The sequence below is a fragment of the Thermobia domestica genome, chromosome 14 (genome assembly GCF_964235325.1).
Source record: "Thermobia domestica chromosome 14, izTheDome1.hap1.1, whole genome shotgun sequence".
Classification (NCBI taxonomy): domain Eukaryota; kingdom Metazoa; phylum Arthropoda; class Insecta; order Zygentoma; family Lepismatidae; genus Thermobia; species Thermobia domestica.
The window spans coordinates 8502921-8517342 of NC_137467.1; the positions used below are offsets into that span (position 1 = coordinate 8502921).

A 14422-nucleotide genomic window follows, 5' to 3' on the forward strand; every position below is an offset into this window, starting at 1 on the left:
TTCTTCCAGCCGTTCCAGCTTTTGCTTCAGGTAGTTCATTTGTTCCGTATTCTCCAATGTACAATCATATCGCTTTTCCCCCAATAATTTTTTACTCAAAGCAAAAAGCGAGATAATATTTAAAAAAAAAAGAAACAAAGAAAAGGAAACCTACAAAAAACGAGACAGAAAAAAGAATGTTTTACAAAACGGAAAGCATACAAAAAACGAGAAAATGTTAAAAAATAAGAAAGCAGGAGTTTTTTAAAACAAAAAAAATATGAAAGTTTTATGGCCTTACCTTACCTTTGCTTTTTATTTTGTTCTCTAGGAAGAAAAACTTTTACTTTCTTCTTTTTTTTTTATCTCTGTGTGTGTTCGTTTTTGTCTTGTTAATTGATCTCCTTTTTTTCTGGTACCCACTCCCTTTTCTCTACTTCATTTATCTCGTCTGTTTCTTCTTTCCAGCAACAGACATTAACTGTTCTTCCTTTTTTTTTCGTTTTACTTTCTAGTCTGTTTCCTCTTTTCTCTCTCTGTGTGTGTATTCTCCTCTCGCAAGGTTTCTCTTCGTTTCTACTCTACTGGTTCAAAAACTAGTAAAATATTCATCCGCCCTGGTAAAACTAAGGCCTCTGAAGGGAAGCCGAGTACAGGGAGAAAGAGAATAGCAAGCACAGAACGAACGACAGGGTGAAAAAAAATATCCTAAAAGAGGGAAGGAAAAACTCGAGGTAGTAAATTTAAGCATTGGTTGCTTTCTTTTTGTTAACTTCCTTTTTTTTTGTTCTTGTTTTTTTTAACTCTGAAATTTTAAGATTTAGCTCAATGGGGTATCCATTTATTTTGTCTTTGTCTTTGCTACCTGTTTTCATTTGTGTTCTTTCAAATTAATACTTACCATACAGGGTAGCTGCGCAATACTTACACCTTTTAATTCTAGAAGAACGTTTCTTTTTTTTAAAAAAAATAGTACAGCAGTAACTAAACAAAATAATATTTAAAAATATACTAAAATATGAACCTTATAAGGAAATACTCGGCTTTTGTTGTTTCCAAGTCTTTCATCTGTTCATGGAGTACTAGCTAAACCTGCACTCTCTACAAATTGCATCATTCACATATGAAAATGAATCTCCTTGTCATTCCTCACATCTGTGCATGTCACTTTATAGACACAAGTGAAAGACGTCTTGATAAAAATTGGCATGGGGTATCATAAAGGGGAGATTTTTTCGATTACTTTTTTTAATATCTCACACCGTTTGCAAGACTTGAGCCTAATTCCGGTTGAAGTTTCTAACTCATGTATGATCAGTGTTTTCTTTCTTCTTGCATGCAGTATGTAATAACAAATACATTACATGCACAATTAATAATAATGTCAGTGATATATAGTGTTCATTGGCCAAAACACTCCATACAATAAAGACTCATCTTAGACTGGGACTGGAGACATGATTATCCTTCGTTTTTCATTGTCATTTGGCCATGAAACAAACGCCGGAGAGATATACTAAACCGGTATACAAGTGTGTGGTGTTGGAATGTATAACTCGTAGGACATGATGCTTTACTTTATAAAATTTCAATACTTTCAGTGGACCCCTAAAAAATGTAATAAGGAAATTACGGACATTTTAAAACATTCAATGAGAACTGAACAATCCATACAAAATTTGCAATCGATCAGTGAAAACGTCATCTTTGTAGAGAATATGGTTCCCGAGAACTCATTGTCGACAGGATTGGTCGCAAACATGTAAACTTTTCTTGACCACAAACATATAAACCTAGAATTTTAATATATCGACCTTCTAGCTTCAACTAAAGAAAATACCTACTAACTACCGTAGCTCCTCATCTGATGATCCTTAGGGTAATAACCTCCGTAGTTTCCCATCTAATGATCCTTATAGGGTACCAATCCGCGTATCTGCTAATCTAATTATCCTTAGGATATTCAATTTCCATAATTGACAGAGTATCAATCCCCATAGCTGCCCAGTTACTTGTCTTTACGGTATCAGCCTTGTAGAAGCCTATCTGTTGGTTTATGATACCAACACCCGTAACTGCCCATCAAATTATCTTTAGGGTACAACCTCCGTAGCAGCTCATCTGATTATCTTTAGGTTACTAACTTTCGTAGATACAAATCTATTGATTCTTAGGGTAATAATCTCTATAATTGTCCATCTAATGATTCTTATGCTACCAATCCGAATATCTGCTAATCTAATTATTCTTAGAATATCAATCTTCGTAGTTGCCAGGGTACCAATTCCCATAGCTGCCCATTTAATTATCCTTAGGGTACCAACCTTGTGGAAGTCCATCTAGTGATTCTTATGATACCAACACCGTAACTCTCTATCTAATTATCTTTAAGGTACAACCTCCGTAGCTGCTCATCTGATTATCTTTAGGTTACTAATTTCCGACTTCGGGCACTAAATGTACTGATGTTTATTCCTTAGATGATAAGCTGCTTGCCCATCAAATTTGGCTTAGATCCAGCTGGTAGTTACTGATAAATGAAGTACTACATGCACACACACACATACACTACGTACTATACCTGGTACACACACTTGGAGTTAAACTATAAAGCTATGTATGCTAACGCAAGGAGCTAAAAAGGAATTGTCTGTAGTAAGTGGCACTTCATGCGAAGTTCAATGAGAAAACGGAATATGTGTACACAGTTCGACCTAGATGGGTGTAACTCGAACTCAAGCTTGTTAAATTGTTTTTCTTGCTGCATAGAGCTTGTCTCGTTGGTTGGCAGCACGCCTTAATTAGATATGATAAAACACTTCGTTTTCAAAATACACTGTTGCTTGTCTTAACTACGGATATTTCGATTACGAAATGGTACTACAATAACTTTTGTAACACTTTTAGTTGCATGTGTCTTCGATAAATAGGAGTGAAGAAATGGACTTCTTTGTAAACCCTTACGAAAACGCTTTAAATGTAGTTTAAAGGTTAAAGAAAATTACCTCCGTAGTTTAAAGGTTAAAGAATTTACCTCCGTAGTTTAAAGGTTAAATTATACCTTATAAATTCTCACAAAACTAGAAATCAAATTAATGAGTTTTTTACTTACCTGAACCCTTGCTTCCGTGAGGTCTATTTTCATGGCGATTTCTTCCCTGGTGTAGATGTCTGGATAATGCGTCTCCTGGAACGCTCTCTCCAGTTCCTTCAGCTGGGCTGATGTGAAGGTGGTCCGGATTCGCCTCTGTTTCCGTTTCTCTGTGAGCACACCCTCGTGGCCAGGGTACACTTTGTACGGAAGGCCTGCTGCGAACGAAGAAACTGACATCAGGTTATAATTGGCGATACAAACTGATCTTTACATTAATCATACATACATCAAACAATTACAACAAACAAACAAATATTTAAAAAATCCACTAAAAACATAAATATAAGCTATAGTTATAATTGTAAAAGAATGGACGCAATGTGGTGGGCGATGGGAGGACAGGGGATTGAAACACGGATTGTTTCATTTCTTACTACTCGATCTACTTGATCGATGACGTCAGGAAAGTCGGACGTCGTGGCTGGTTTCCCGACGAATCCTTAACCAAGTTTTCCACAAGACTTTTTCAATAATAAACCGCTGTTGGAAATAATAAATAAAAATTAAGTTTAGAGCAATAAGTGTCAGATTTGGTGAAACATACTTGTGTTCTGATCTGTTGCTAGGTATATGCTGTATATATTGGCTTAAATGTTGAAGGTCATTGTAAAATTGATGATCACGCAAAAATGACACCCATACAATTTTAGGTGTTTTACAACTAACCATTAATTCAGTTTTTTTTTACTAGTTATCTTCTAAGTTTAGACAATTTTTGTATTTTTTTTACAAGGTGTAGATCAATTATAATATGTCTGATGTTGCTTTGGCATTTATTATGGACAATTAAAACATTCCACAGAATAACGCTTTATGGTGCATTTCAATGAGACCAAGAAAAACAACGAAAAGTCAAGCAAGCTTCCATATTCAGCAATACTTCGCTCAAAGTTTGTGAATGTACTGGTACCATGTCTTAGGAAATAGACAAACAAATTTTTGGTATGTGTCATTCATGTTCTGTACAGCCTGAATGGACTGGCAACCCAGAAAAGTCCAAAAGTGTTATTCTGGGGAATGCTTCAATTAAGATTATTTAATCTACTCTTTTTTAATAGACACATTAAGATTTATGTATGTACCATCTTAGTTACAGCAAATCCTGTAACTATTATTTTCATGTAACATAATTCTAAAGCATAACAAACTTAGTGGTGTAGAGGATTTGGTCGAAGTAGCTGCCTCAATTCAATTACAACCTATAAAAGTTTGTAAGAAACACAGAAAGAAAGCTACGAGACTCTTGATTCAGCCTTTCTACTCTTATTTTCCCCAGGATACTTTGCGGTTGGTGTCGTCACATGGAGGTATCGCCAAGGATGTTATAAAATAGAGGATCTGCCCATACCTGAAAATCGTGAAACCATATGTATCCTACGTTTGGTGATTTTCCTACCTGTGAAAGGTTATTCCGGGTAATTTCTTCTAACTCCTATTTGTACGTGTAGCATGTAACAATTGAATAACATAAATCCGAAGCTACGATTTTAAATAAAAATAAACGAAGACACACTACATGTCTACATATGAAGGTCGCAATGGTTTGAACCAACTTATATAGCGGAAACGAGAGTAACCAATCTGACATGCCAATCCTAGGTTGTTTTTTGGCTTCATTCAGTTAATAGGATGAAGATACATATGAGCAGATCAACTATTTTATAACATCCTTGGGTATCGTTGAAGAGAACAAGTGAAATGATGAATACACAATTATGCTAGTTGATATACTGTCTCAACATGGGCAAAAGTCTCTCCGCATAAGGTCAAGGACAGTGAGTCAATCAGAACGCTAGACGCGAAATGGGGCTACCTGTTATTTTATGTACCTTGAAAGAAAGTAGTCAACGTGGAATATTGAAGGAAATATTCGTCTCGTATAAGTACGATTCATGAATAAAGATCCATGGAAAGATATATGTGAAGGTCTTGAGTGTGAGTTGGTTATGAAAGTATTCTGTAAAGTGGTTTGACGGAATAAAAAGTGAAACTAATATATATATATTTACTAGTTTCATGTTTTATTTCTTTATATATGATAATACTTTGGAACAAATAGTTCACTTTATAGCATGAGACATTGTTAACTTCTAGACTGCTTTATAGGCCTATTATACGCTCGTAACACATCATAAATAGAAAGCCACTCTATTTCGTAAAACTTCTGGAGGGTATATCACTTTATGTAACAATACTTTGTAAATCCTAGACACTTTCTATCATAATACTTAGTAAATAATAAATAGATCACTTTCTTTCGCATTTCTTCGTAAGTTTATACCACTTCGTATCATTATATTTTTAAAGTTCTACAGGGTGGTCCAGAAGTGGGCGTACCCCCCTTTAGTTTCAACAGTATAGTATTAGTTATGGTAGAATGTCTGTACACAGTCACCTTGAAGTCTTTAAGAGTCTTAAGAGTCATAAACATCGGTATGGTCACCATCCATGTAATAACACAGTTGAATTCTGCGCTAAGTTCTTGCATATGTTTTGCGGAGATACTCCGGAGTCACGAGGGTGAAGGCGTGTTCCACAGCTGCTCGTAATTTCTGTGTTGTGTGATATCGAGTGTTTCTTACTTGTTGCTTTATGAAACCCCAGAGAGCATTGTCTGATGTCGTCAGATTGGGACTTCTTGGAGGCCAGGCAAAGGGAGCTGGTGAAGATGCACAACCTCTTCCAATCCAGCGGCCAGAAAACGTCTGATTCAGGTAATTGCGCACGTGAATCGCGAAGTGGGCTGGTGCTCCATCCTGTGTACCACAACAGTGTCTTTGATACCATTTTCTTCCAGTTGGGGCACCAACCACTCCTTAGGCATCTCCAGGTAAGAATGCCCATTAACATTGTCCTCGAAGAAGTAAGGCCCAAAAATGTGTGTTGCACTCATTCCAGCAAACACTATTACATGTACTGAGTTTCTCTCCATCTCTTTGTAAAACCAAGCAGAAAAGAGCAGAAAACAAATGAACATGGATAGTAATGTTGCCAGACAATGCCAAGCAATGTTACCAAACAAATGTGGGTAAAACCTAAAACCGTCAGAAAACACCAATTAGGGGTACGCCCACTTCCGGACCTCGCTGTAGATCACTTTGTATTAAAAAATGTAAGCTTTAGATTGCTTTGTATTATAATACTTTTCAAGTAATAAAAAGTCACTTTATTTTGCAAAGCTTGTAAGTTTGTAACACTATTTATCATAAGAATGTAAGTTATAGACCGTTTTATGTAATGGAACACTTTATGTTCAGATCATTATGGCCTCTATTTTGTAAAACTTGTTCTTCGACTCAAATAATTTCGAGTTTTTTACATCTTCCTCTTCAGCAACATACGTACATACTCTGTAATTGAAGTGCTAAATACTGGTTTCGTCTCTGTACTTTGTATTGCTGGATGTGAGTGTGTGTTTGTAAATGTATATATGTATGTGTGTGTGTGGGATGTATTGTGTGTTTAAAGCTCTTTGTAAACTAACAAACAATCTATTTACTTGAGTTGATTGAACAAATATCCGCTCTGTGTTCCATGCAAACACACACGCGCTCCAACCAAGAAGAATGCCACGGCTTAAAAGTTTTCTAATTATTCAGCGTAGTTTACACTACAGCGTTGTGCTTTGCATCCATTATGAACACTCTAATCAAGAAAAATTGGACGCACTTTTCTTCTAAACGATCCCAATAGAGTGACGATTTTTATGTATTTTTTTTTTACTAAGATGAATATTATTAAACATACAAACTTCTTATGAAAGTCTCAGAAATTTTATAGAACGACTGTCCTTTCCAGTGGCTTAGTGGTTCGTCAGTGTCCCTTTCATCTATGAGGTCCCTCGTTCAATGCCCGGTGGGAGAGATCGAAAGCACTGCAATGGTCCAGATGTCACTTTAAAGCTGTAGGTCTCGTACTATACAGCCACGCTGTTGAAAAGAAGGAGAGATGGGTAATCAAAATCTTATATAATCCGTCTATCTAAAGACAGGTATTATAGTAACAAGTAACAGTGTCACGTGTATACCACGCGAAGGAGTTTGGTTTGTACGACGTGATATTTTCTTAATTAAAACTGAAGCCGGATATGGTAGTAGATTTCTACTATTTCTGATTAAAGTAATGACATTAGACTGAAGATGAAACATATTGAAAAGAACGCTTAATTGATCGCAGGAAACCGCTTTGGGTTATCTATTATCGATTTTGCTCTATCGTGATCAACGCTCAAACCGGAAATAATTGGTTTTAATCACTTCCGGTTTGAATATAACTTCCATCATGACTTTGCACGGATACATGGACAAACAGGTTACATTTATTAAGCAGTTCGTACTGGCACATGGACAGACAGGGTAAATGTATAAAGGAGTTTGGACAGATTAATGGACAGAAAGAGTAAATATATGAAGGAGTTTGGGCAGACAGATAGGGTAAATATATAAAGGAATTTGGACGGACACATAGACAGACAGTGTAAATATATAAAGGAATTTGGACGGACATATGAACAGACAGGATAAATATATAAAGGAGTTTGGACGGTCACATGGACAGACAGGATAAATATATAAAAGAGTTTGGACGGACACGTGAACAGAGAGGATAAATATATAAAGGAGTTTGGACAGACACATGGACAGACAGGGTAAATATATAAAGGTGTTTGACGGATACGTGGACAAATAGGATAAATATATAAGGGAATTTGGACACAGACATGGACGGACAGATAAATATATAAAGGAGTTTATACTGACACATGGACAGACAGGGTAAATATATTAAGGAGTTTGTACTGGCACATGCACAGACAGAGTAAATATATAAAGGTGTTTGGACAGACATAGTAAATATATAAAGGAGTTTGGACAGACAGAGTAAATATATAAAGGAGTTTGGACAGACAGAGTAAATATATAAAGGTGTTTGGACAGACATAGTAAATATATAAAGGAGTTTGGACAGACAGAGTAAATATATAAAGGAGTTTGGACAGACAGGGTAAATATAGAAAGGGGTTTGAACGGACACATGGACAGACAGCGTAAGAATATAAATGACATATATTATTTTACAGAAGTTTACAAAGTCAGAGAAGATAATAAAAGCTTTTCGTAAATATGACAAGATAATAAATAATATGAACAAAAACACCAGAGGTGCAAAAAGTGCAGCCAAGTTCGTCAGCCTCAAAAATTGTTGAGATGAGGATGAATGAGCCAAGTTCCTTGGCCACTGCATCTGAAAGGAACACTGGAACTTGGCGCGAGGTGTCTAACATATTCGAATACATTAAGATGTCTCTCCCTATTTTCACGGCCGGGACATTTCAGCCCTAAGGCTAGTGGTGACCCCCAAATCCACCACGCTCACAAACACCATCCCTAAGGCTCGTTAACATCATTTACTTTGACACTTCGTGGAGGAATATAAGTTTTCCTTGTCTGGGTTTCGAACTACCAATCTTACTGCAGTATATTGTATATGTGCCTTAGCGCCTTAGCAAAGTTGATATTCCTAAGGTTGATGGTGGTCCCACCACGCCCACCACCACCATCCCTAAGGTTCCTTAACATCATTTTCCTTGACACCTCGCGCCAAGTTCCAGTGTTCCTTTCAGATGCAGTGGCCAAGGAACTTGGCTCATTCATCCTCATCTCAACAATTTTTGAGGCTGACGAACTTGGCTGCACTTTTTGCACCTCTGGTGTTTTTGTTCATATTTCACTTCTTTTTGTAGTTCACCATGTCAATATCGTATATTGGAATTCTCAATTGTGGCATATTGCTGCATTTAAATTTAAAATTGTACATTTTTAAAGGAGTCATAGTGTGTCACATACAACATTAGTTCCCAAGGGCTCTCCCACCGGGAATCGAACCCAAGACCTGTACAAGAAAAGCGCACATGCTAGCCACTAGAACAGCGGGGAGGATTTATTCTATTAAATATCTGTTAGAGCGTTATGTCCAAACAAGATTCCAATTCATTTATACACGAACTACAAAATCACGATCGCTAACATCTCATTTTTCATTATCTAAATACGAAGAATATCAACAGGGCCCAAAACCCTTGATGCTGAATCCTCGCTGCTACATCACTAGACATAGCTGGTGTTTCGATATACCTATTTGTTCTCTACCTTTTTACATTGCGAAATTACGGAGTTCATTACATGACGCGCATGTTGCGCACTTTCATATTGCCTCAGGTTTTCCTTCCAATGATATACACCTTTCAAATAGCTTGTAAACTTAATAATATTTGCCACCAACATATCCTAACTGTATATAAAACTACATGAACTGACATAAATTAAAAGGATGCTTCCGGTTGACGTGGAAAGTTGAAATGATGAAGGGGGATGAAGAATTTTTCCATGTTATTTAAATGGGTCTTTATTTTTTTTATTTTTTTTATTTTACATATAATCTCATGTTTTAGGAACTTGGAATTGGAATTTAAAAAAGTTGAAATTCGGTATGCTTGTACGTTTTCATTGGTATTACCTAAGTAAATCAGTAAAAATAAACAATTCCAACTTTAGAGTGGTTTTATGGTGAACTGAAAAATCTTTCCCATGGTACGTATTTATATGGGACACCTTTTACACCCCAAAACTATACGGCTCTTCCTGTAGAGCTACAATGATTAAATTTGACGTGATTGTAGTTTTTCGGAACTAACCGACAGAAAAATTGCCAAAAGTGAATATTTTTAATTTTTAGGGAGTCTAAAGGGGAGATGAAGAAATTCCCCATGCTATTTAAATAGGCTTTTTTTTTTTTTACTTATAATCTCATATTTTAGGTACTTGAAATTAAAATACAAACGTGAAATTCGGTATGCTTCAACGTTTTCGTTAGTATTACCTAAGGAAGTCAGTAAAACTGAAAATATATAAATTTAGAGTGGTTTTATGGGGAACAGAAAAACTTTTCCATGTTATTTATATTGGACGTCTTCTACACCCCAAAATGTTTAGGCACTTCCGGCAGGGTTAGAATGATGAAATTTGGCACGATTGTAGCCTCCCGGGACCAACCAACAGGAAAATTGCTAAAATTGAATATTTCTAATTTTTAAGGAGTCTAAAGGGAGATGAAAAAATCACCATGTTATTTAAATAGGCGTTCTCCTGGTATACAAAATATTATCTTTTAGATAGTTGCAATAGGAAAAGAAACTTGAAAGTCGGGAATTGTAAACTCAAGAGGTGTGAGGAAGTAGGACGAGCAAAGGCGAGGGTATGGAGGCGAACCCCGGAAGGGCAAATTCAGGAAATATGAAGAGCAAAGGCACGAAATTCACTGTTGATGAAAAGGCTGATACGTAAGAGATTCTCACACTGTTCACAGATGGAGACAAATTTTCCGTAGCAAATTCCTCAAATTTCATTTTCAAGCCGTTATAGTGTACCTTTATGGAGAGTTTCGCAACTTTATCTCATTAAGAAGTACCTAATGGCCATGGGCGGCGATTAGGGGGGGCAAGAGGGGGCAGTTGCCCCCCCACTTTTTTGAAGTGACCACTTAACTCTTTTAAATTATATCATCTATTTTTCCGTGATAGGCTAGAATCTTCATTATTCGATTTTAAAAAGTACCAAAAAAGCTTTTCACTTCTTTTTTTCTCAAATCTGGAGGCATTGTAGAACACGTTACATATGCTTTCTCGCCTTTCTGCGTCTACACGTAGAGTGTAATGACGTCATAACTAAAAAAATATTTTTGTTGACTTTTTAATTACTTTTTGCAGGGCTTACTTTTGTACCTAGAAGACTGAAATTTTGCACACACATTCAGTGCACCCCTTCATATTTTTCAGATTCTATTCAGATTTCTGCGATAAAACAGGGGGGTCCAGAGGAGCAAAAAGATAAAAGAAAGGATATCTTTTTAACTAAGATCCCTTTTTTTCGCGGGGGCCGCGGTGGCTCAGGGGTAGAGCGTTCACCTCTGGTGCTTGGGGTCACGGGTTCGATCCCAGCCCCCGCCAAGTGAACCTTGTGGTGGACAAACATCGTGTGCGTGGGTTTTCTCGGGTTCTCCCGTTTCCTCCCACTTTCTTCATTCCACCATTTCATTCATTACTCATCATCACCGTCTCCTTTAGCCTAACCGGCATAACCGTGGGACGTAAAACTCAAAGATTTCATTTCATTTTTTTCCTTTTTTCGCGATTTTTCCCTCCTCAGATACATGATGCAGACATTTGAATGGTATCGTTTGACTGGAGACATTTGGTATGCAGACATTTGAATGGAGTATTGTAGAGATATTATTTTTGGCGGGCTTACTTTTGCACCTAGAAGATTGAAATTTTGCACACACATTTAGTACACCCCTTAGTATTTTTGAGATTTGTTTCAGATCTCTGCGTTAAAACAGGGGGGTACAGAGGAGCAAAAAGGTACAAAAAAGGAATATTTTTTAAACAAATAATCCAGTTTTTCATGATTTTCCCACCTAAGGTACACGATGGAGACATGTGAGTGGTACCGTTTGAAAGTATTTTCTATTCTAAAGAGAATGATGTACGAACAATGATCATAGGATAAATAGGGATGTTTCAGGAAAATTTTATATTACATGCGGGTCATCTGGGGCATTGTGGGAATGTTCTTAGCTCATTGGTAAACATTTTCCCGCACTTAGTTTTCAAGATAAAAGCTTGAAATTTTTTATACACATTTTGTACACCCCTTCAAGGGCGCCCATCAGGGGGGCAAGGTGGGGCGCTCGCCCCCACTTAGAGGAAATTGTACTTCAGAATATCGAAAATCCAATAGAATTTTTACGTTAGTTACACCAAAATTTGGAACTATTTTTGAAACGTCGCTTATACATGCCCCCCCTTGGAAACCACAACTTGGGTGCCCTTGCACCCCTTCGTATTTTTCAGTTGATTTTGAGATCTGTGGGTTAACAAATGGCGTCCAGAGGGGATCAAAGTTTGAAAAAATTCAAATTTCCCTCAAAATTTTCCCTTTTTAGGGACACGACAGGAAAACGTAAATGGAACCGTTCCAAAAATTGTTCTATTCTGAGAAAATGAGGTACTAACCATGATCCTAGGATAAATAGGAATGATGCTGTAGCTGATTGACTGAAATTCAATAATTTACCTTTAAAAAGCCATCATTTAAAAGGTTAATGTATATAGTTTCATTTGGAAATGTAAAGTTTTTGCATATATTACTGGTTCATAGAAAAAAAAATGGTACCATATAATATTTGTCGTTGCGTAAGTGTGTATTGGTTATTTGTCTTCCCGTGGAGTTAAGACAGCTACAGGAATTGCGTTTTAATTGCAATTCAAAGAATTAATATTACAATTGCGTTGTAGCATATGCTTGTAGTATTTACTGTCTTTCATTTTCTAAGAGTAATAACGTACATTTAATGGCAAGTGTGGAATTAAAAATGTAAGTTGTTCATTAATCCCCAGTTTCAATATAACTTCTACAAAACAAGCCTGATTATTCATTAGTATGATTAATAATATCCTTTCTATTTATTTGTTTTACAAATATGTTATTAAATAATTTGATCACACAATTTTCCTGACAGAATTTTAAGATGTTCATGAGCAAGGAATCAAGGGTTAGGACACTGGCGTCTCTGGCATGTAAAATTTGGGGGGAGACATCAAAGAAAGTGATTAAAATGGTGCTACCTAGCCCAACCTACTTATTATCTTCGATTCCATTTGTTACCTTTCTGCTTACCTTCACGGATCCCCTAAGGTATATCAAGAACTCTGATATAATCGTTCCACAGTCTGAATAATATATTCCAAATAAGTATAATTATTATTATTTATTTATTTGTTTGTTATTCTGTCGTTACTAAATAAATTAAATTAGAATGAAATATTGAATATTTTGTACTTCAAAATATTGGGGGGACGCGACCCCCTCGTTCCCCCGCCAGAGACGCCTATGGGTTAGTACCTATGTGCGTTGTTCTTGTCAATTTACCTAATTAAATATGAAACATGATATACGGTATTTTAACTGAAAAAGATAGTATCCTATTAGTTATACAACCTTTCGTCAAACAAAGTGTTAGAAACAACCAGGAACAGTAACATTGACATACACATATTCAGATCATATCTTGCCCCCCCCCACTTTTAACGTCCAAACGCCGCCACTGCTAATGGCTATGGACAGTTTTTCGCCCATAAAAATTCCCATAGTACATTCCTTAAATTTGGAACCTTTATTTACACAGGTCATTACATAAGGTGGGCACCATTATGCAGAGTTTCAATTCTCTATCTCATTTGGAAGTACCTAATCAATGATGAGTGAGTAAATGAACCGATCTCTTTTTGAGTAAGGACAATTTTTTGCCCATAGAAAATTCCATAGCACATTCCTTAAATTTCGGATATTTTTCATATTCAAGCCATTATAAGCTACCTTCGTGTAGACATTCACATCTTCATCTCATTGGGAAGTACCTAATGGCTACGGACAATTTTTCGTCTATAAAAAATTTCCCATAGCACATTCGTCACATTTCGGACTTTTTCCATACTCAGGTCATTATAAGATACCTTTATGCAGTTTCACGTTTCTATCTCATTGGGAAGTACCTAATCATTTTGATGAATGAGTGAGTGAATCGATTTCTTGCTTGGCTAAGGACAGTTTTTTGCCTATAAAAACTTTCCCGTAGAACATTCCTCAAATTTTGGACTTTTTTCCATACTCAAGTCAGTATAAGGTATCTTTGTGCAGAGTTTCACGTCTCTGTCTCATTAAAAAGTACCTAATCAATTTGATGAGTGAGTGAGTGAAACGATTTTTTTCCTGGCTAAGGACAGTTTTTTGCTCATAAAAAAATTCCCATAGTACATTCCTCAGATATCGGACTTTTTCCATACTCCAATTGTTATAGAGTATCTTTATGCAAAGTTTCACATTTCTATCTCATTGGGAAGTACCTAATCAATTTGTTGAGTGAGTGAGTGAATCAATTTCTTGCTTGGCTAAGGACAGTTTTTTGCCTATAAAAAATTTCCCATAGCACATTCCTGAGATTTCGGACTTTTTTCATACTCACGTTATTGTAGGGTATCTTTATGCAAAGTTTCAGGTTTCCATCTCATTGGGAAGTAACTAATCAATTTGATGAGTGAGTGAGTGAAACGATTTTTTTCCTAGCTAAGGACAGTTTTTTGCCCATAAAAGATTTTCCACAGCACATTTCTCAGATTTCGGATCTTTTCCATACTCATGTTATTGTAGGGTACCTTTATGCAAAGTTTCA

At 36.3% G+C, this 14422-nt stretch overlaps 1 protein-coding gene across 2 annotated transcripts in view; it reads right to left on the reverse strand.

The window, feature by feature from the left end:
• The window catches only part of LOC145669502 (uncharacterized), a 230147-nt gene that overhangs the window by 150122 nt on the left and 65603 nt on the right, over positions 1 to 14422 (reverse strand). Inside the window, exon 2 of one of the 2 annotated variants that reach the window (XM_081737682.1) lies at positions 3092 to 3303. In XM_081737682.1, coding sequence (XP_081593808.1) covers positions 3092 to 3303 — 212 coding nt within the window. The remainder of the gene's footprint in view (positions 1 to 3091; positions 3304 to 14422) is intronic. The other variant, XM_081737683.1, reaches the window with a different exon arrangement.